General features: G+C 41.0%; 1 protein-coding gene across 2 annotated transcripts in view; it reads right to left on the bottom strand.

Annotated features, from left to right (window-relative positions):
- The window catches only part of TMEM178B (transmembrane protein 178B), a 243,731-nt gene that overhangs the window by 177,524 nt on the left and 41,938 nt on the right, over positions 1–24,269 (bottom strand). For both annotated transcript variants that reach the window (XM_064457322.1, XM_064457316.1), the window contains exon 2: positions 4,378–4,491. In XM_064457322.1, the coding sequence (XP_064313392.1) occupies positions 4,378–4,491 (114 nt within the window). The remainder of the gene's footprint in view (positions 1–4,377; positions 4,492–24,269) is intronic.

Raw genomic sequence — 24,269 nt, 5'->3', positions numbered from 1 at the left:
GGAGGCATAAGGTCTAAACAAAAGAAGCTAGAGGCAAAAATAAAACATCATCATGCTAGACTGGATCTAAGAAAGTATGAAGACAATCCCTCTCCTCGTCTGCATCTTCCTCCCTTTTCTGCACTATTTGGCTTCCTCAGAATAAGTTTAATCCTAGCTCTCCCAGCAAGACAACAAAGTGTAGATAACGGGCTTAAGCATACTTCAAAATTCCTGCCTACAGACCATCTATGCTGTGGTTACTCTTTTTCACAAAACACTTGTCTCTTAGACTGCATCAGATCAATTTAGAGCCCAGGTTGTCTATAGCCAGTTTGCAAAAAGAAAAAAAAAGACTTTCCTACATTCCTGATGGTGTAAGACAGCATCACCCCAACAGGTTTTGTTTTGCTCCAGGGAGTAAGCCAGTAGACTAAGTACTCCCTGGGCTTTGAGTGCCTTACCCCCCACAGTGGCTTTAGAGAACAGCACTGTTCACTCCCGGAAGATGCCAAACTGAATATAGTACATGCTCTCATTGCCTTAGTATTACTACCATTTTCAAAGCAAGCACAGCCTTTCACCTTCTTTGCCATAATATACCAGAAATTGGTTTCCTGAAGTTTTGGGGATAAGACAAAAGAAAATTAGCATCAACATAACCCCCTTTTTACAGTCAACTTCCTTGAAGTGCAAGCATCCAGTTAAAGTGCTTATTCTATCACCTGAAAATGCCTCTCACCCCTCCCAACAACTATACCATACTCCACAGCTCAAACCCCTTCCATGATCACTTTTGCATGTTTTGTGAACACACGTCTGTAGCACGCTGAAAGTGAACCTACAAGAACAGCATAAAACATATGGAACTGAATAAGTAAATATATAACTGTTCAGATTTTTTTGTATTTTTGTTCTAATAATATATATCTCAGTTTTTAAAAGCATCAGCAATACAGCTGGAGTTTTTCAGAAGCCAGAACTGTGGGCCAAGTTTCCGTGCACAAGACTGGGTCCAAGATGTGGCAGGGTAAATACCTAATAGTGACTCCATCATATCACACTGACATCTTCCATAAAGAGACAGTTACTTGTGCTCAAAGTTCTTGGACGCAGCTTTCCTTCCCTTCTCCTCCCAGGTCATATAGCCACTCATTTTGTCTAATTAGATGAACATTTATCTCCTGACAGGCCAGAGCTGGCAATACTACAATCATCCTTCCTTCCATTCCTGTTTAACCAGAGAGAGTTGAGAGGAAGTGACTGCAGGGAAGTGAAGTCTGATTTCCCCAGCTCATGCTGCCATAGGCAATCAATTTGGAACAAAGGTTCCATCTTGAAAATGTCAAACACTGAAAAAAGATAAAAATCAAAAATTATAAAGTCAGTCTCCACCGTTCCTCCAGGTCCAGCTACTCCCCTGGGTTCTCCTAGCATAGCTGACAGCACAGCTAGAGGAATATCTGCTTTCTGCACTGGCTGGTGCCATGGTGTCCTCAGCCTCAAATTACCCCTCACCCACTCCTGCAATTCAAGAGAAACTGCTGGAGCATCAGTCCTGCCTGCCAGTCTGAAAAGAAGCAGTCTGCTGGGCACAGCTAGAGCCTTTGCTCTTCTGCTCCTCCACCCAGTACACAAAGCAACTGATTTCCTTCCCAGGCCCACAGTTTGCTGCCCATGCACCGGGGAGGAAAATAATCACTACTGAAATACAGATACAAAGGACAGCAGTGGCTTCAGCCCGGAAAAGGTATTTTCTTTAGCAGGGTGACCAGACACTCTGATATCACCTTTCTAGTTCCTCTGAAATTCTCCAGGATGCCATTTTGCCCCAGTGTTTCATCAGGAAATTGTTTTTTGTTTGGTTTGGGTTGGTTTTTTTTCCCCTTTCTTCCATCTTACGCTACAGATCTGAGAAACTACCTATGGCAAGAACATAAGGAACAACAGGCCTGGGCCCTGTTCCTTCACTGTTTGTCACAGCACTCAGTGAAAGGGAAATTCTGAACAGAGAATAGTTCAGAAGAAACTAATGGCCAGGTTGCATTGGAAATGTTATTCTGCCTCAGGATGAGCAGTGGTGAGATGAAGTAGCTGTGCCCTGGATGAAGCTAGTCCAGAGGTACAGAACCAGGTCAGCTGCCAAGGCAGGGACTACAGAAAGTCCCTGTAACTTAAGGGACTTGGAGTATTACCCCACTTTATGTCTACTCTATTGCAAAGGTTTTCTAAAGGGAGAAAATCCCCCTCAACAAAAACAGGATTTGAAAAGACTGCTATTACCCCGATCTTTTAAAACAGATGTTTTATGGAAAAACAGCAAGGTCTCTGTTCCTACACAGTAAATAATCATATAGGTTCAGTTCATTCTTAAGTGCAGTAACCTCCACATCCTCCAGTGGCTAACCCATGTATCAAACACTATGCACCTAACTGCTCTGGAGAAGAGAGCTTCAAAGTATTTCTTTCCTTTCCTGTTTTTAGATAGGAAGATTCAAACTTCAATTTTTATCTACATCTACCTACACTTATCTGACTCATGAACTAGCGAGAAAATCTTTGTCAGAAATATGCATGCACACCCACACACTCAGTGTTCCCTCCCTGGGGAGGGAACAAACAGCCTCACCCTGAAAGTGCCTCAGACCAAATCAGATATGTAAGTGTGTGAGCACAGTGTGTCTAGACTGCCACCTTGGAGACTGACAAATGCCCTGCTGAAGGCTTCCATCAGCTGCCCACACACCAGGCTCAGGAACTTGCTGATCCCACCCAAGGATGCACACACCAAGGGACTAACATGGCCGGTCATATTAGTGTTTTTATTTAAGCTGAAGAACTACAAATACAGCTTCAGAATAGCCTTTTACCTGAGCCATTGCCAAAATAAAGACAAACTTCTTTAAGACAATAACTCCTGGATTAGTCCATGAGATTCTCAGTGGGTGGATGCAGAGAAGTCATTGTGGCCCAGCATAGTAACAAAAGTACACATACACAGCCAAAACCACAAGCCCTATGAACTCTAACAGAGGATGTGTCGCATGGGGGCATTTCTTTTTGCCCACGGATGAGCAATGTTGACATAAAACTGACACCAGCAGAGATGACAGGTGGTAGCAGAAAACCTAAGGGAACCCAACCACCTGATCCTCTGATTTAGGGACAAATGAGCACAGCACATTATTTTACAAGACCAGCCTTTTACAACTTTCAGAGAGGCACGAGTTCTATATTCCTTTTCCTTGTCATGTCACAATAAGAATATGTATTTATCCACATAGAGACAAATGTAAAAAAGTTTAGCAAGACCTTCTAGAACTGTAATGCTTTACCAGATTTGACCATGCCAGTCTACAAGAACCAATGAGTCTCAAACCAGGCCTGACCTTATCAGTACAGGAAATCAGCTGTATCATCACACCTTCTCTTTCCCAGAGTTTAGAAGGACCCTCCCAAAGCAACAGCTACATAAGGCAGGAGTGAAACAGGGACAGAAAGCCCTGGGAATACCAGTAGTCTTACACACTTCTCAAGTGGTCATGGTCCAGACCATAGATGCTCACTACCACCTTTGAAGGTTTTCAGTTAGAATGAGAATTCTTCAACCCCTGCCATCTTCAGGGAGCTGTTAACTGCTTCCAGTGAGACAGGGAAGCTCAGGACATTCATTAGTCCCCATGTCGTAACAAGAGCAAGTTACAGCGGCATACTTCCTTGCAATATCCTACCGCTTTCATTTAATCAGTGAAAACCCTTTTCCATCTCCAGGATGAGAAGAAAAAAGCTTTAAGGACAGCCAGTACATCTCAAGGCAATTCCATCCCTGTCAGATCTTGTTGCTTCAGCAAATGTTACAAGTCGGTGACCAGTGGCTACAATTATCACTAAAGGCTAAGCTCCTTCCCTGTGCCTTAAAGGGTACAGCATTTCTCTTTCTAGATCTTCAAAGGAGAGTGATGCCACACTCACCCAGGAGCTGCAGGCAGCAGGACATGTTCTACAATAAAAGCCAGCCACGAATTCTGCTGAAAGCAGGAAAATCAGCAGCAGCATGAACTGCATAAGAATACGCTCACATACAGAGCATTCTAGAATTAAAATATAGGGCATTGATTTTGTTACTCATTTTTGTATTTAATTCAATATTAATCTCTGCATATGAATGCCTCTTACCCACCACCACTTTTTCATGCCTCAGCAGAATTTCTAGTCAGCAGCAGAAACAAAAACATAGGTCCTAAGAACAAATCGATCAGTCTGCTACAAAGGCACACTGTGTGTGAAAAGAGGGCTCTGAGCAGGTTGTCAGTCAAAGTCCTTGCTCTCATTTATCAGTAAGTACCTCCTTTAGTCTGCACGTGAGGATAACAGAAAAAAAAAGCCAGCAGCACTTACGCAAGGCATGCCACTCATCCTGGCGGATTGTCTTGGTGATGTTGTACGTGAGGTTCTTGGGAATGGTCGCTGAGGAGTAGTGGTACTTGATGTATGTGCACCGTTCAATTGCTCCTGGGAAGGGCAAAACGCAAAAAAAGAAAGTTTAAGTGAATGCAACATTTCATCCCAGCTGCAGACTAGATGGACTGGAAAACCAAAAGCAAAGACTAGGAGCAAAGCAATCCCTACTATCAGTCCACTGTGACACCCAGTGCTATCTCTGGCCCATGACAGGCATAAGCTACCTGTAGGGTAAGGTCACATCCAAACTTGATACACCAAAGGCCCTGCTGTAGCTGCCAGAGTGTCTGCTTTCACCATTAGATATATATGTGGCAAATCACCCCTTCTTTCATTTCTTTTCTCCCAACCATGGGCTAGCAGCAAGAACACCAGCATTTACTGTGTAGAAACTGTAAAATCATCCTGGCTTATTGTTCAGTGACATGTCTCAATGCCCATACTCCAGGAGATACAGAAAGCAAACATCTTGGACCTTCCCTTCAGAAGCAAGACAAATAGAAGGATATGTGCCAGGCTGTGGTATGTTTCTTGAAGGTACCCAGACACTTTCATAGCAGGCTCAGAAACAGAATTTATTGTACCCCTGAATAATGAGCCTCAGATGGCAGCACGAATGGCTGAAATGGGCAATTTTTTCCCCCTGTAGTCAGGATTTCATCTATGTTCCATGGAAAAAATCGCCACGTGCTGCTTCTGTTTGCCTTCTGGTCACATTAATACATTCTCCTTTTACAGCCACTTTCTCTCCCCTAAATAATCACACCTCCAGACCCTTATCTCCTGGCATCTCTCTGCTTAGTGTCCTTAGAGGAAAGGGTCTGGCATAGCCTGATGCTTTCCATTAATTATAGCCTAACCATATTTTGCATCTGATCAGAAACCTGTCATAGTGCAACTATTCTTACATTGATGAAAAACAGTAAGGTTTCCTACATCTATTTTGCCAGCTTCCTCAACTAACACCGGTTTTATTAGACCTTCTCACTAAGCTGTCAGATTCAAAGCTCACAGAAGTAATTTTTCCATTACTATTACGGTATTTTGGATCAGGCCTTTAATAACTAAATAGGCATCTTTAATGTGGTTGGCCACACTGTTTGCTACTAGCTACCACTGGTCAGAGAAGCTAGAAATGCTTTTATGTATTAAAAATACATTAAGATGGGCACTCAATAGAATAAATTAAATGAAGCAATGAATTATATAAATAAGAATGCTATACACCAAGAGGCAGGTAGAGAATATTTACTGTCAAGCCTGAACTAATAAAGGCAGAGCCATTAGCCTTATATTGACAGCTCCAAGGGGTTAAATATGCTTTTATGCCATTAGAAATACAGGTGTCTACCTCAGGTTTTAAAATATTATTTGGTATAAACTTAGATCATACGCCATGAATTCACAGCATGAATAAGAAAACCCATAACAAAATTATTAGTTACATCACAGTCTACTAGCATCTTCCAAAGTTAGTGCAATACAAACATTTGAGGTCCTCATTGTTTGCTCCTCTTAAGCATTCTTCACATTCTGCCTTTGGCAGCAATTACATTAGACAAAGCCAAATATTATAGGGGAAAAAGGCAAAATATTTACATATGTATCCGCCTGCCCTGACAGCGTGATGGGCTTCTGTGTGAGTCTGTACCATCTGGGCACCAAATGTACGCCCAGAATTAAAGTTTCAAACCAAGAGCAGTATTTAAAAAAAGACAGCTAGTGTGCAAAGAGCTGTAAAAAAAAGCACCAAATCACAACCTTGCTTTCCTATAAGTTTTCCTATCCCTTTTTGTTCAGATGGTTTCATGGATCAGAAGCTTTGGCAAGAAAATGGAGAATGCTTATTTATCAGAAAATAATCTTTAAGCTATCAGATACTTGCCCAGAGAAGAGATTTATACAGAATAGTACAGAGCCAAGATTCAAAATAAAAGCATACGGAAGGAAAAAAAAAATTCTGTTCTGTTTGCTGTGATTTTTTCAAGTAATCAGGAGAAAGCACCTCCTCTTACACCAAAGAGGCTAATTTCTAGCAAGGTCCATCAGACTTTTTATTCCTATTGCAAATACTGTTAATAGTAATGCAGTGAGCTGTTCACTATCATATAACCAAAGCCTAAAGAAGAAAGAGAGATTATGGTTTGAATTCAGGTCTTCACTTCACCATATATATAATTTTGGTCTTATGCTTACATCCCCATGGCTCTAAAGAGACTTAAGTACATGTTTAAAGACTGTCTAGAACTAAGAGTACAACTGCAGTGACAATGGTTCAATGGTAGCTGAAGTACATGCAGATTTGAATAGTAAACTCCGTGATGATCTCCTTTTCAGCACACAACATATTTCAACACTGTTCCCACCTCTGAATAACATGCTATTAGCCAATAAATGTTATGACTCCAAAAGTTTGCAGGGACCAGAAGGTAAAGTGCTCTTCAGTGTACACGGTGAAATACCTTCTCCTTTTTTCACTACTTGTCTCAACTTGTCTCAGGGCTGGCCACTGTATGCACTCAACAGGGCTGAGCAGAGCACAGAGAATTCACTTGTACCTGGGAATTGTCCCACTATTTGCCTTACATGGGGAAACAGACCACCAGGTCAGATAGACAAGGATGTTTCTCCTGGTTTTTCACCCTTCTCTGAAGTATTAAGCATAGGTTCACTGCTAAAATGGATAAGCTTAATTAATTTTTTGTTAAAGGGCTCAAAATAATTCAGTCTAATCCTAGTTACTGGGCTCAATAAAAGGATAAACGGATGAAATGTAATGGTCTGATATCCATAGGTCAGCCTGCATGAGCTAATGGGCCCTTTTGGCTTTAGGCTATCAAACTCTCCTGTGAACACTGAGTTTAATACACTTAGGAGAATGTAGGTCAAAATGTTTCAGAGCTGTCTTCTACTAGCTTCCAGCACTTCAATTACTTCAGACTCTAGAACAGCAGCAACCACTGGAGAGAGCATGCAACCATCTTCATCCACATGGCCACTGCTCATAGGAGAGGCAGGTGGGATCATAATGGGAAGATCAAGCTTTTCATGGCCTGAACTCACAAGGTTCATGATTGCTTGGCATTTAAACATGAACTATTTATCTAAACCTTCTCTCACAGGTGTAGAGGAGTGACCCTGCTGAGTTAATACAATTGCATCAGCATATATCTAGCTAGAGGTGACAATTAGCTTTTGGAACTTAGAAAAGAGATCTCATTTGCCTGGACCTGCCAGTAAAAATTAGGAAAAAGATGAGTCTATGGCAATGATATTTTCATATTTCAAGATGTTTCCCTGCTTGTCCCACACAGAAGAGAACTACATTTGAGACCCCCAAACATCCAGTTCCTGGAGGTTCCTGGGAAAGCAGGAAGCAGTGACTGCAGCAGGGATCAGAACTCCTGCTCTCCTGGAAAGTCCTCTCAGAAGTATCTTAAGAAATCCTTACCTTCAGATGAATGAATACCTATGAACAGCTCCAGTCTTTGGGACAGAAGGGGAAGGAAGAGTAACACAGAAATAACACTTTCTATACCCTCAGTAGGGTAACTGCAATTTATGGAGCATCTCCAGCCTTCAGCATTAACTTTGAAAGACAAAACGAAGCTAAGCTCTGCACTTCACCCTAGTAACTGGGAAAAATATTTACAGAGTAAACCAGTGCACAAGCATTTTCACCTAGGCAGCTGCCATGGCAAGTGTTATAGCTGGCCACAAGAAACAAAGCAACCACGAAGCTGCTCCACTGACAGATACAGTATGTTCTATATTCTTCCGATCAAAAGGAAATGTTTGCTGAAAATCCTAAAGAAAAGTGGCTAACATCTTCAGATAGAGTGCTAGGAAAGGGATCAGCAGGAAGATGAAACTAGAACCATGCAGAGCAAAACTGCCTGCCATCTTCACATAAGCTCAGAGGGGATTCAGCAGCTGTAACTGTCATTGGCAGCTCCCTCTTCCAGCAAAGTTCAGGTGGCAAGTAATATTGAGATAAGGAAACTAGAAATAGCTTCATCCAGAGCAGCTAAGTAGTCACAGCATCAAACATGCCACTCTTACTGATCCACTTACTTGCTCAGCTCCCCTCCCATATCTGTTAGGCATTGCTCTACACTACCACCTTATTATTATATTATATTTCCTCTTCTCTATTACAAGGAAAATCCTTAAACTGCCCTATAGCAGGAATATCACCTGAAAAATTGTGTGATTCCTTCCTATTTAACTTTCAAAACCATCCCAATATCCTGATGTTATTTCAGCTGCTAGTGAAACTTCGCTCCCACTGCATTACTAAGGCTTTAAACACTACCCAGGTAGATCCCTCAAACTGTTTCGTAACGCAGGGGGTGACTGAACCATTCTCCCACTCTAAGCTGAACAGGGTTGAGATCAATTAAAAGGAAGGTCATACTGCTATTATCCATACTGTATTTGTCTGGTGGGTAAAGAGACAACTTTCTTCAGAACTTTTGGACCACTGCCTTTCTCCATCACCAAGCCCCACCCACCTTTTAATATAATATTTCAACACTTTCAAACTGCTCCAAGAAACAGCCTTTACCCAATGTTTATTTAACAACTAGAATAAAAATTCAAAATGCTACCAGGGTATTGGTTGCATCAGTCCTAAAACCTGGATCTCAGAAGTGCCCAGAGGCATTTGCCCTTTGAGGTCAGGTTGGCTTTTGCAAAGGTGGTTGTTGAGTTTCAGGAATCTACACTGTCACTGTGATCATATAGTTTAGTCTTCTGTACAATACAGACCAACTCATCTGACAGGTGGCAGCAGAAAGTAATCCTTCAGACAGTCTTTCATGAAACTCGTAATCTGTGAGAACAGTTAAGTAACTGTCAGTAATGTCACTTCAGATTTGGCCCAGGATGGCACACACAAGAGTTACTTACGCAGGTTATCTGACTATACTCCCCTCCTGCCTGTGAGGACTAGAAGATTTCATGTTTTCCCTCCACCCCCAACTTCCAGGGCTGCAGACTGTGGAACCATCCATAAGGTTCAGGTACAGATTAGCCCAATGCCTGTGAACAAGTTACCTTTAGTAGCTGGAGGGTTCACAGCTACACATAAGAATTTCTCCTACTCTAAGATTCTTTGTATCAATCTTTGGGTAAGAGCAATCAGGAATCTCAGACAGAGGCAGGGAGCCAGCAGCTCACTCTGGATGAGCTACAGCGTGGCCATTCCAGACTTCACAAGCCAACACTGACATGACAGTCACCTTGCTTTCTGTAGCATGGGTAGATCTGAAACCAGGTGGTACATACTACAAGAGAAGAATGGGTATGTTGATTTCTAAGAAGGATCCAGCTGTACAGCTAATATTTGTTTTATTACTTTTCCTGTCAAGGCTTTTGATATGATGAGCTTCCCTGAAAAGACACGGATGTTCTGAGCCTTTGCTACCTTCAGGCAGCTTTTCCTTCTTCTGTGATGTAGGTACCTCTGGATGAACTGTTCATAGCAAGCAATTTATTCAACAAAATTCACCCCTTATGCTAGCTCTAATTTTTACAAATCTGTTTGAGAAATACTACACAAACATTTCTTAGCAAAAGGAATCTTAGCCTCTGGCTTGCAAACTGCACTCACAACATATATTTGCTATTCATTATGAGAAAGTGCCTTCTGTATGAAAGGTTGCCTTAATCCTGTAGTTTGGTTGCTGTTCCCTCATTGGGTGACTATATCCATACCAAGCAGACAAAAGATGTAGATTGGTCATTTAGCCTCTAAGTGTTTCACATTATTTTCAGAAAATCTGTAGAGCAGAGAAAGTTTATAGGATTTTTTAGCATAACATTTAAGTAACATCTCCAGGGGCTATAATCACACTTAGGGCAAGGATCAGGTTACACAAAGCAATTACATATGGCATATATATGTTATGCTTAGTCTTAAAAGTCTTGTCTCCCTTGGAAAAAGTTCATTGTTAAATTGTGCTGGCATTTTATGCAGCCTCCAAACCAGCCCTGGCCATTCAGGCTGGTACAACTTCAGAATTACTTCCCTCAGCTGTGTGTGCTGCCCTCAGTCTCTTAAATAATTTAATATGAATCATCAGAACTCATCTGGAGGTACCTTAATATAGGCAAGGTTGTTTTTGCAGTTTTAGCATGCATTAACTGGTCATCTAAAGCCTAGAGGAAAGTAGGAGGAGAAATTAGGCTCTGTCTTGACCAGCTGCTGACATAATTGCAATCAGATATGCTGACCAGGTAATGAACTCATGATGAGTAACTATCATCTTAATGAAGGCAGAGACTTCATTAGAAAGTATTGTGACATACTTAACAGGATTATTTCATTACCTCTGGAATAATACTAACCATGGAAGTACTGGTTACGTATTTTGCCCATCTATAAATACATTAATGCCAAAAATGTAGGATCATTTTTCTTCTGCATTAATTGTAGAATCATTTATGTTAGATGGTTCCTCTAGATGTCAACCAGCCCAATCCTCTGCTCAAAAGAGGAACAACTTCAAAGTTGAAATCAAATTCAAAGATAGCTCACATTGCTCAGGACGACCTTGTCCAGTCAAGTTTTAAATACCTCCAAGAAGGGAAGTGCACAACATCACTGAGCACCTGTGCCAACATCTGACCACCTTCATTATGAATTTTTTTTTTCCCCTAATACCTAATCAGAATCTCCCTTGGTGCCACATGAATATCTTGAATTGTAGAATACCTAAGGGTAAAGGTCTGAAAATCTAGGAAGAATATGCAAATGACATCACCTTAATCAACATGTCTGATGAATATTCATTAACTTACATGCATAAATAGAAGCCAATGTTCTAATTAATGGAGCTCAAGATAGATTTCTAGCTGCAGCACGGGCCAAATTTTTAGAACAGGAGATCATATTTGTTCAAGGCTGGCTCTGGCATCATCCTGAACTGAGGTTCAGCTTGGTCTGCCAGTAGGACTTGTTGCTACTTGTCCTAGGTAAAGTGGAACAACTTCTGACACTGGTGGTTGCTTGCTGAGGGCTGCAAGGAATAGAGGTGATTTATCCCTTCAGTTGATGGGATGCATCAGTTGATGGGCTGGGGTTTGTGACTTTTGGGTTTAAGACAAAGTTGCTAGCCTCTAGCTGCTACCTCTACTAGCAGGTAGAAGTGCACTATCAGCTTCTACTCTCCATTTACAGCTTCATATAAAAGTCAGAGAGGAACGCGATACAATCCCCTCCCCCATTCACAGACAGATCCAAGGGTCACATACTGGGAGAGACAATGAACGTGTCTATGATAACACTCAGTATGTATCAGAAGCACACTTTTGAAAGTGACCTCTTGATCATCTCTAGTTATCATGCTTTGGTTCATAACACAATGTGATGTAAGACCAAGCCATCTAGATTCTTCACAAATAAAGATAAATTGGAAGATGAGCAAATGGGAATTCAATTAATGGTACAAAAGCAGAGCCAGTCTGAAGTAACATCCCCTTCCTGAAAGCACACACAAAGTGAACGTTAGGTCCTAAGCATCAACTGCTTGTTACAAATCCACCTCTGTTGTACCACACTATTTACAAATGTAGATCTAACATACACTGTGTGTATCTCTGCAGTTAGAATCATCCTAGCAAGGACTGCCAAAGGAATTTCAGCCCTGAGAGACAACAGCTCTAGAAAAGCTGCCTTATCTACCTAGACGGTTGATCTCCAAGACTGGAGAAACATATGGAACAGCCACCACGGCACAAACAGCACCACAGCAAGTAGCACAGGTCTGCAGTCAAGTTCTGTAGAGCTGCAGTTCCTTCCCTCCTAGTGCAGTGGAAGAAGCGCTGTGGTTATCACTGATATGCATACATCAGCCATGCTCTCAAACACAGGCAGGCAAACATAGTCTATGTTTTGGGTTTAAAGGCCACCTTGAAAAACAGGAGGGACACAACCAGGAAAAACAAACCCGAATTTCAGATCCACTGAAAAGGTTTGTACGTCCACAAAACTGAACTCATCTGTAACCTATCTTGACATGTTTAAAGAATAATTTTAAAAAATTTTTCAACTGAAAGTCTTAAAAGTTCATTTTGAAAATTCTAAAACATTGACATTTTTCTCAATTTTTCATGGTGTTTTTTTCCAGCCAAAACCATCAGCCACATCACTTTCACAAATGGTTCTGCTCCCTTGCAAGCTCTTTGCTTCAGAGCCGATTTTCTGCACAAAAATTAAAAAAAATTTGCTAACTGTACTTACTACAAATGTGCTTACTAGTATACTAGGCACCTATATCTTCCCTATTGGGTAAAATTAAGAAAGCCTGCCAGGCTGCCATTGTCAAAAGAATATTTCAATGTAGAGTTCTGTTGAACTCTGATATAATATCACCTAAATTTGGTTTTTACACGTAGATGTCTTTACTGACCACCAGAAAACGTCAGCACAACGCAGTCAGGAGATAACAGCATCGTTTGTTTTACCTGAAGGAAAAGCTTGCTTGTATTGACCAAGTTGGCAGCCACTGAAAGGATGAGACATTCCTAAGATAATACTTCATCCCTGAAATGGCACATATCCAGCAAATACATTAACAGAATGTATGGCTTAAAGATTTTCATTAGGAAATTGAGCAAAGTTTTTTTCAGAGTGACAAGCAGAACTTCCCTGCTCTTTTTTCCTCCCATTTTTCCTTTACAGTTCATCTCACCTGACTGCCAAATAAAGGCTCTCTCAGAGCCTCTAGCTTAGTAAAACTAAGGTCATCTAGGGATGAAAACCTGCCAGCTCACTTTCAGTACTGATCCATTAGGTCTCTAGAGATACGGAAAAAAATTAGATACAAAGTGCACAAGACATGGAATCAATCCAGGAAGCTTATGGATCTCCAGACAGACACAACAGCATTGTCACGTGTGGGCTGTATGGTGACCAGATTCCACACAGGGACTTCCAAATATTTCAGACTGAAACACCTGCATTTCAGTTTCAACTTCTGTTTCCACACCAAAATATCTACGTTTTCTTTTAACCACTGTATGAGTAAAAATAAAGGTGCAGACCTGTCTGCATGCACTGAGCAGACAGCACCATTTTCAGAGTAAAGGAAAAAGAAAGTGCCTGAACAGCTTTTGCCAGGCCTGTTCCCCACATGCTCTGTCGATATCCCAGCAAATAGCAGCTTGCTTCAAGCAACCAGCTGGCAGAAGATAAATATTCCACCCATGATAAGAAAAGAATCCAAGTATGAGACCAAAAGCTGAATTTGCATTGGAAAGTGATGAGCTCACACTTTCTCTCCAGGGACCAAGGAAAGGGGGCTGGGCAAGGAAGCTGGAGCAAGAGGATGGTTATGAAACACTTTTTTTACTTCAGCTATTAATAACAGTCTCCAAGCCACAGGGCACTCGAGGAGGAAGGCATCTCCTTGCTTCTATTAATCTTTTTGTCCACCTATTTGCATTGGGCTGGCCACAGGGGAGAAGGAAACAGAGCACAAATGAAAAGTTAAGGAGGTTAAAAGGGCTGAAAAATATTTGCTCCTACTTGTTTGGAGGCAGAAATTAAATGATCAATAAAAAGTCACTGAGACAGCAATTATCAGTAAAAACTCACTGATGACCCAATAGCTCACGGAACAAAGCATTGCCTCAGCACTGCTGTCAAGCCAAAGAAAAAGCACAGCAAAGGCTATGCCATGGACAGGTTTCTTTTATATGAATGTACGTCTTCTGATTCTTACAGTAAGATACTCCCATGAAGCTTGGTATTTACTGAACCAGCTTTGAAACCTATTTCAAAGAGATGACTGGGAAGCAGAGTCACAGACTGCCAAGAAAATAAGGATGGGTACACTGATATCACTAATTCAGCTGAGGATCTGTGATTACATGCAGCAAAGTCTAAGGATGCCTATCTCTGTACTTTGGAAAGCTATTATATATGCTGCTTTACAACATAAATATGCCTTTTTATACACATTACTGCTCTTTACTTCTTAAAGTGAGGAACATAAACCCTTCTCTGTGCCTCCATGCTGTTAGTTTACAGTTAGCTCCACAAATCGCTGAGCTGGGGAAAGTACCTAGCTTTCTTGTAGCACTTCAACCTCATGTTTAAACAGCAGAGATCACGACATGACAGCGAATCACTCAGATGCTTTGCATCCCACATTAGGCAACTTAAGCTGAGACCTAACACAGACTACTCTCCCAGAAGCTCCCACTTCCAGGCTCAGCCTCACCCAGCACCTACAGCAGTCTCTTAAGAACACCACTTAAATGAAAAGATTTACGTGGGCTTGAAAGGACTTATGTGGGCTATGTAACATCTATATGACACTATTTTCATGTAGGTTTTGTTCCTCAGCTGAGCTTGGCACAGGGGGGAGTTTCACAACTTTCACTTGAACCTAAATGGTGGTGAGGAAAAAGAAGACAAGGATAAAGTTCTTGGCAGGGGTCGTATCTTAGAGATTCACAGGAATCAAAATAAGGAGACCAATTTTTAGAAGAATAACTGTATTTTTCCCCTATCTTAAGGACTGTTACATAGCCAAAAAGCATTTTGCTTATATGCTGAAGATAAGATATGGTTTCCTAACTCATATGGTTAAATGGAAGAGGTGAATTAGCTTCCCTTAAATTTTGGCAAGTACACCACTGTTAGCATGGATCTTGTTTCGCACATTTTAAACAAAAGGTAACTATGAGAAACCATGGGATTTAAGAGGATTGCAGTTTCAAAAAAAACTATCAGCAGGCAACTAGCCTATCAAGGAAATAAGTGAGGAAGGAATCCAGATCCAGCTTTTCAGCAAGGCAGGATTTGCTCTCCCATGAGAGGACTACAGCACGGACAGACCAGAAAGAGCACACCCTGCTACACCCATAAACTGTTCTCTCCATCTATTGTGCACTGAGCTTGTAACCTCCTTTGCCTATAAGACAGACTACCTCCATCCATCAAGGACTCTATTGAGACTTTAAACCTATGCAAACAGAAGACTTACAACATACTCTCTCTTTGCTGGAAAGATTCTTTTCTTAATAAGTACATCATTATCTTCTGACTTCCCTAATATTCACTAGCCTTTTTTTTTTTTTTTACACTGTCCCCACTCTAGTTATCTCAAATAACCATTAGGATAGTGTGGTTAGAAGAAAGGCATTTTCAAAACATCATTTCATACACAAAAAAGTATTTCCCAAAGGTACCCTACAGTTATTAAATGTATGTGCACTGTAAAGCTAACAGCCAATCTCATCCTCAAGTAATCAGAGTTTCCCCTGCAAATTCATAATGTCTCTTGCCCCATAAACCCTACCATCTCAATATCTTCTCAGGTCACACAGCCTGATGGACAAAAACTACTGAAGCTACTTGAAACAAACCTTGGGACTGCTTACTGGCAAGTAGAGACCACTAAATTATAACGATAGTATGTACAATGGCTCTCCAAAGTAAGGAGTAGTTTCATGTTTGACCATGCTCATTCCCTGTAAAGTCATTCCCTAGATTGTCCTTGTTCAAATTATTAATTGGCTGGTGAGTCACCATCACCAAATTACAAGGATGCTACATCTTCCTTTGTAAAGGAGTGTGCATTCAGAGGGACAAAAGATTTCACAGCTGACTGTCCTTTCCTTGCAAGGCCATTTGCTGCACTATTGTGACTGGACTTACTATCATACATAAGGGCTTGAATCAGATAAAGGCCTTAACAAATTTAATGTTGTGTAGAAATTTAAAAAGTAGTCCTTGAATAGTCAAACAAAGTGAAAGACACAACTAGAGGTAAAGGTAGAAGATGACAAAGATGGTGGTAAGATCAGAGAACTGTACTGTGAAATCCAAGATGAGCTAAAGCACAATTTGGTCATTCTAAAACCCATGAACCAGAGATATTGTTAATATCTCTGCAGCTGTCTGAAATCATAAGTGGTTTCTCCCTTACTGAAGGAAATGATTCTTGAAGAAGTATGTGAAATAGGAAAGGTTGGTGGATGTGTACAAAACATGTTTTCCAATTGACTGCTCTGTGCACTTACTTATCCAGTGACGAGTTTTGCAATACCATCATATGCCTCCATATCCAGAAGGATTCAACATTGAGTGGCTCTTCACAAATGCTACTATAACTCATTTTTGGTGTTAGCATCAAGTTCTGGCTACACTCAAATGTACTTAAGTCAACAACTTAGGGCTAGAATCTCAACATGACTGCAGATACCCTGCACCACATGAGCAACACATGTTTCAGAGTGGTTGAAGATATTGAAAGGATAAATGTCTTTGTATGGGGGTAGAGGGGGCCAGAAACTAAGAAAGGACCAACTTATCTCCAGCCCCAGCCTTCCATTTGCTTATTCTCAATATAAAACTGGGAGGACCAGGGTAGAAGAATTAGTAGTGAGAAGACCTACTTCCAGCATGGTTTTCAACTGGGAATTAAGTTGCTCTAGCCAAATCTCAATGGCATCTAGTATCCAAGCACATTAGCTAAGGTTCATGGCATTTCTTTGAAGACTTGTTTAAGATGTGTCATTTAATGCAGAAATAAAAAATGGCAGAAGCCAGCCTAGTTTATGTAACAGGGCAGCAAAACAGAGTAGAGAAAACCCAAGTAGCTCTAACAGCATCTATTACTTTTTTTACATGCCAAGGAAAGTTAGAAGTCATTGTAAAACCATATGACCCTAGCTTAGTCCCAGAGCTGGTGTATATTTAAATGTAGAAAGGCTATTATGAGATGTGAATTTCTTATCTAGTAGATGCATGTCAGTGCAGACTGGGGAGCAGATTGGGCTTTTGTTTTTGCTGTTGGGTTTGTTTTTTCTTTTCAGGGAGAGGTAGATTTTTTTTTTTGCTTTGGGAGGGTGTTGTGGCATGATGTCCCCTTGCCTGTAATATCTTCTTGTCATTTGCTAAAAGTAATCTACCACTTATTGCATCTTCCTGTCTGAAATGTCAAATCTAATTAGATGGTCACAATATTAAAGTCTCCCACTCACTGCAATGTAAGATGTTCTGGACAGGGCAAGCTGGACTAAATATTTCTGCTGCCTGTCAAGAAGGATTCATGGCTTGAAAGAGATGCTTCAACATGCATATAGAGCCATTAGTTAATATAAATCTATTGATGGCAGCAACAAGCATTATCTAAAAGGTAAGCATCACACCTCTGAAGACATTTGTCTCTGTCCCCCTTGTCCCACCAGCCCTATGCCTGAAAGGCCAGCAGAATCCCACTGGGGCTTACAGCCCTAAGTGTTATTCAGCCCTTTACAATTCAAGAACCTGCTTTATGATCCTCATTCTGGTAGGGGAGTAGTCAACCATATCCCAGAAGACCCATCACCATACACAGGACTAGAGAAGAAAGCACTTCCTAGCACCATTTGCAAGGTACAGAGTAGCCCTTTAATTCCACATTGGAATTTCACCAGTTCTGATCATTGCTTCACATTCGGAGGGAAGGGGCTACGGAAACAGGCATTTACTCAGACACTGTCAGCTCAGGATTTATTTTCCTTTAATCTCTACTCCTAGTCTAAGCTGTAATAAATGCCTATGTCTCAGCAGCAACTGCTAACACCCAACGGGACAGAGGTGCTCTTGAGGCAGAATGCTGTACAAATACAGTGAACAGAATCTGTGACCTGGAAGACTTTTGCAGTTCCTCTGTTTTGTACCTTCCCTCCCTATCTAGTTCTTCATTTTGTTTAATATGTAAAGGTAAGTCTTGAACTGTAATGTTTGATTTTAGAAATTATTAATTCTGTGATTCAGCATCCTATGTGCTTCTGGACTCCTAATTTATCCATACAATTAATTCTAAATCCAAGTGTTATCATAGACTGTTGCATTCTATTAATGCTATACTTTCTATTCTAATTACTACTCTTACAATACCTTGCACAGTATATTTCTTAAAAATATCTCAAAGCATTTAATAGAGACAGTATTGCTGCCCAGCATTAAGTTACATACTATCCCCCAAAAAACACCAGGCCTCCTGTTACCTACCTTTGTACACTAAATTGTGGATGGTACAACCAATCCGCTTTGCAATAAGTCTAAATGTAGACCTTAATCCATCATTCTATTAGCTATAAATTTTTTAAGAGATAGAAGATCCCTATTCCCCTCCTCCAAAAATCCCAATTAAAAATTAAGGCAATAAAAACATGGATAGCAAGAAATCACTGCTTGTCACGAGTTAGGGACCAACACCTTATTACAACATGGAATTCTTCCTACACTAAATTACAACATGGCTTAGGGGAATGACTGGGCAGACGCTAGCCTACCCCCTAATTTTTTTTCATCTTATTTTGTCAGAGGCTGTGTTCAGCCTCTCAGCCTCCAAAAGCATGAGGCTTCAGTTCACTGACTGCAGGATCAGGTGAAGAAGATCCAGGATGATTCTTAACATGCCTCCGCTGGGCCATCAGCCACTCTGGTGAAGGGTACGAAGAGAACATGTCAACTTAATGGAAAACACATTCTTTGGAAAACATCCAAACCTTTAGGAAAATATGCCATTATCTTTATTCTTATCCCCTAGGGCTCTGCAATATCAGGCTTAATTACAACAATTGTGACAAAAATCATAGTAAAGAGATATAGCTGCAAGCTGATCTTGCCCAGAGATTCCACCCATCAGGGTAAGAGCCAAATGCACTAGGAAGAGACTGCAGTACAAGCTCAGCTCAGTGAGCAAACTACATTCAAATCACTTTCAAAGACATTAAGTACAGCCTAACTCAACGGAAACAAGAGATTAAGGTGGCAGGTACATAGGTGAGATTCAGGGAAGCACTCCCAGGACAAGACAACTTAGGAAGGAGAAGCAAAAACCTAGTCCCATACTGCAGTAGAAATGCAGAGAGGAGGGTAGACAAATGCCAGACTCACTGGCAGAACAGTTAATACCCCAAATTGTCATACAATAGACTTGTTTTTCATTACTGAATCATGCCTAGAGAAAAGAGCACCCAAGCTTACATGGTTAACAGGATGGGTTACAGCACTTTCACTTGTAGCTATACAACTGTGCAACAGGAAAGAAAAGGGGCTGCAGTGCAGAGCTCTGAAAGAAAAGGGGAGAGGAATAAAAGACAAAAGAGCCCAGTTTCTGAAATTGCTAACATCATCCTATAGCTTTGCAACTGATTGGCAAATGTGGTTGATTTTAAACCTTAAGGTTTAAACAGCTTTTCTAAGTATATCCACAGCAGCTGCAGGATACAGGGACAACCACTCTCAGTACAGGGACACAGTTTTTCTAAAATACTCCAACCCTGGGATACCAGAAAGGGAACAGTTCAAGCTTGCATGAATGTGACTTCACCCACACAAAAGAGAAGCCTGTGCCAGGAGCATGCACAGGGGCAAGATTGGATGTCAGCACTTCATAATGAATTACATTAAAGAAAAGATAACCTCAGCAATATAGAATCCCAGAGGTTTAATAATTATCTTTCCAAGAGGCATGAGCAAGTGGCCCAGAAGCAGAGAATCCCTCAGCAGGTAGAAAACAGAAGTTTCTAGGTAGTATTTCCCACCTTCCAGCAAACATCTTTCCTACAGGAAAATAACCAAGTTACCTTAAGAGCTGAGAAATAACAGTGTTCATCCATTCCTCCACAGCCTTTCAGCTACAGAAGAAAGATTTGGCTACAAAATTGCATGACAATAAGTTTCTTTAAAGAAAAATATGCAGTGCTCCATGTCATAGAGACTAAAATATTTAAGAACACTTAGGTTGTCATCAAGAGAAGAGAGCAAAAGAAGACACCTTTGCTCTCTACTTAGATTTCCTACAGAGTTGGTGATATTTACTGTATTTTAGCAGTGCTGTGGCAATGCCTGGGAGCCTCAGTCTTGGACCAGGTCCCCATGAGGCAATCATGACATTAAAACTCTCCCAGATCCAATTCCTTTACCATTCCGTAAAAATTTCAAGTGTTCCTGAACATTTCCAATGCCACACCTAATAAGCTGATTTCATACTGGGGTGGGGAAATGTACTTTTAAAAAAAAAAAATCAGTGAAAGAAAATAGCTGTATATATCACTAATATTCAAGGCCCAAGAAAAGGTGTAACCAGGTAGAAGTCTCATTATGCTCAACTATACATCTCACCTACCCACAAGAGTTATTCCTTGAGGACAAGTCTAATTTTATTATTCTTATTACACCAGGGCAGAAAACAGTTTGAAATCATCCTCGTTGTTCAGAAGACTCAGCATCCTGTATCCAAGAGTAAGTAAGAGGAGGTAGACTCTTGAGGTCCCACAGGGAAGTAGTATATGGTCATCTAAGCTACAGATTGCCTCCACAGCCTTCTTTGAGCCCCAACATGTTCCTCTGGTGTAATCTTAGATCTGACATTAGATGCCTTTGATTAGAATAAATAAAGTCTGAAGTTTTGATCATTCTGGAGTCCTAATTCCATGCCACGAAGTACAAAATCGGTAAGGGTGTTTACTGCAAGTGATTGCACATGACCCATGGCAGAAGCACACCACTCAAAGCATTTCAGCCCTACACAGCTCTGCAACTTCTCACCGACACTGCAGAACTGAAGACCCAAATATACTGCCCTTGACATCAAGCTGAGCATGATTTCCTCTCAGCTATTACTCCTAATCCCATGAAGTGAATTTGAGTAATGCCATATGGCCTTTCTGTATGATAGCTGAAGGATGCCAGTCTCACTTTTAATGGGAAAAGAGCAGACTCCTGTCACCACAGGTACTCTTAATAGGTGATTTTTAGGAAGAGATTATTTTTGGGTTTTTTGGAGCTATGCTAGTATAGTCTGTTACTTATCTCTATCTGGAGAGTGTTGGTGCCTGCTGGATCCTCAGCCTACTGTTAGAAAGGACAGGGGTAATCACTAGAGTGCCTTGTCAAAAATGGGTACCCTCATACTTGCAGGAATCTCACCATTCCTGCAAGACAGCTGTGTTGCATCAGGGATACAGTCAGATAGTTCTAGGGAGGGAGATGAGATATGCGCTCACGAACCATACTGCTCTGCCACATCATGTAAAAGACAGCATCATGGAAGGTTGAGAGTATCTTTCACTAGGGTTAGGGCTATGCTGCTCCCATCAGCCAGAAGGAAAGCAACAGGAACAGTCTGAGTGCTGTCCTGCCAGAGACTCCATAGTGTGCCTCGGCAGGCAGATGCAGTTTCCTGTGTCATAAATTACCTGATCAGAGGAAATGCAGTTTGTTGCAAGAATGCAAGGTTAAAAACAAATATCCCCTTCATTGGTTTAACCTTTGGTTCCTTAGCCCTTCAAGTCCACCTCTTTGAACTACAAACAACAATCACAAGCCATGAGCATTTAAGAAAGAGCAATAGATTGTCCCTATTCCAAAAAAGGAAGTTTAGTGTGAACAGCACTATTTAGCATGGACCTATACCAGGTGATTATGAAATGAATTAGCAATAAAAATTTATTTCATGTCTAAAAGCCTTTTAAAAGAGAAATAAGCCAGGCTCCAAATTACCCTTAAAATTAACTTTCATCAATGCTCTGCCAGTGCTGCTGAACTAGTGTTCTTTGCAGAAGCCAAGTGGATTGTTTGATGATTGAGTGATATCAATCAACACAAACTATTGTGCTAGTTGCTTCATCTGAAGATCAAAGGGTTTTGTTTTAAGGAGAGCAGAAAAATGCAGCACCACTACAGGTTCCCCCCTCCACATCTCTCTCCATTTCCAATACACAGTCTCTGGCATAACTAGCATTCTTTCCCAAGCAGAATTCTCCGCATTGAAGTAACCACCAACCATAAAGGCAAAACAAAAATCCCATCCTGTGAGAATTAAGGCTCTGAATAGCACAGCTCACAGACCACAGGCGACTGAAGTGTATATTACAAAGCTATCACACAACTGACCATGGCTGAGAATATGTTCAGGTGAGTGGATGCAGCTTGCCCTGGTTTCTCTCTGTGGCTCCCTGGCAAGAAGTCAAATCTCTTTTCAGGGTGGCTGCCTGTTTCTTTCATACATTTATAAACAGTGCTCTGGGTCTTTTTCAGCCCTCTTCCTTGTCAAATATCAATTTGAAGTCGCATGATGCTGATATTTTCCTCAGCTTATAAACCCCCCAGTTGTTTAATCCATGCCAGTGAGCTGCAGCTGGAGGCAGTTAAGCTGTGAGCTAGATGTAGCAACAGTGAAGGAGAGTCAAGAAGGGGAAAATTACATATGAGAGAGTTCTGACTGCCCTAGAAACTCTCACAAATTCTCTCAGGTCACACAAAACATTCTCATCATCACTTTAAACTGAAGCAAGTGTCTGGGTAAACAGTTCAGGAACTATTCTAGCATTTATGATTTGTGTCCAGACATCATCTAAGTTTTTACCTTTAACTCACACAGATTAAGACAGGCACAGAGCTCAAGGCTTGGCATCACTAGAGTTTCTCTGCACTGACTGCAAGTCCCACTGTCATAACCAAATTCAAATAAGCCATCTACCTGGATTTCAAAGTAGTCAAAGTCACTGCAACGCAATCCAAAAGTGGGGTGTAAGCAAATGCATCTACTACAGACACAGGAAACAGGTTCATAACATTTGTTAATATTAGCATCTTAATTAGCACAAGAGTTATGGCTGAAAGGACTGAACCACTTAATATCTGAAGTGCATCCATTGCTTCTCTTTGGTCTTTGCTCTTTAAGGGCAAAGAAGGATCTACTCCAGCAGCTGTAGCAAAACGCAACCTCACTTGGAGCATGCTCTCCATGTTAAATCCCAAAACACCCTGTAGAGGCAAATAAGTAACAGCAGGTATGGAAAGGAGTTAAGGGACAAAAGATACACTCTCTGCTGTGTTTTGAGATAAGGTGGAAAGTCAATGAGGCAGAAAAAAGCTCATTCTGATGGCAAGCACTGTAAGGACAACTCACATCAATGGGTCAAGACTATCAACTATGAAAAGTCAGAAGGCTAAGGAGGAGGCCAAATCTGAAAAATGCATAGGTGCAGTCCTACATTTTGGTGGGAGCCAAGAGAAAGGGAAAAAAAATTTCTACTTTTTCACATGTAGCTTAAGACACCTACAGCTGGGATTATACAGAGCAGCCGCTTGCTATAGCGGAGGACTACACTGATCCAGCAACTCCCCCTAGTCCTACACAGAAACGTCAGAAGACAGTAGGAATGATCTGGGTTACCTGGAAATGAAGAGGGAAAAAAAAATACATGAGTAACTAAACATTTTAATTCTCCTTTGTATATCCTGCCGCTATGACCACACTATGTTATATGAAGAACTCTGTACTCAGCTAATATTTGAAGGATCAGCCACCTCTAGCCTCTGTTCCGCTATATCCACCCTTCCCTATCCATGAGACTGGCTCAGTAGAGTCATTCAAAGCTTTCTATACAGCACCAGAGCAATGCTGCCTTGTACAAAAGAACAGCAGGGAATACTTTAATTAGCATTTTCTCCTGAAGGGTAAAAATTATTCTGAAATTACTTTGCCTGGTAATGAACTGCATCTTCTTTCACTCTATTGCAGATCTGGAACAGTGATTCCTGCTTCATGTATTTGCCTTAGTTTAATTTTTTTTGTTGTTTTGTTTAAACAGATTTTTTTTCTATTGTGATGAAAGCTAGCTATTAAGGGAAATTGAGTTCTCTTACCTTGCTAAAATATGTTAGTCAAGATGGGTGGGAACAGTCTCAGTGGAAACTGAGATTTTTGTGGGGGGAACTGAATTCATTGGTATGATTAGAAAGTACCAACACAAAATATATTTCGCTAACTGAATGTTCTCTGTCCCCTTATATTTAACATAGGTACTTC

The sequence above is a fragment of the Phalacrocorax carbo genome, chromosome 1 (assembly GCF_963921805.1).
Source record: "Phalacrocorax carbo chromosome 1, bPhaCar2.1, whole genome shotgun sequence".
Classification (NCBI taxonomy): domain Eukaryota; kingdom Metazoa; phylum Chordata; class Aves; order Suliformes; family Phalacrocoracidae; genus Phalacrocorax; species Phalacrocorax carbo.
The sequence above is the reverse complement of the archived record's forward strand: the minus strand, read 5'-3'. Positions and strand labels throughout refer to the sequence as shown.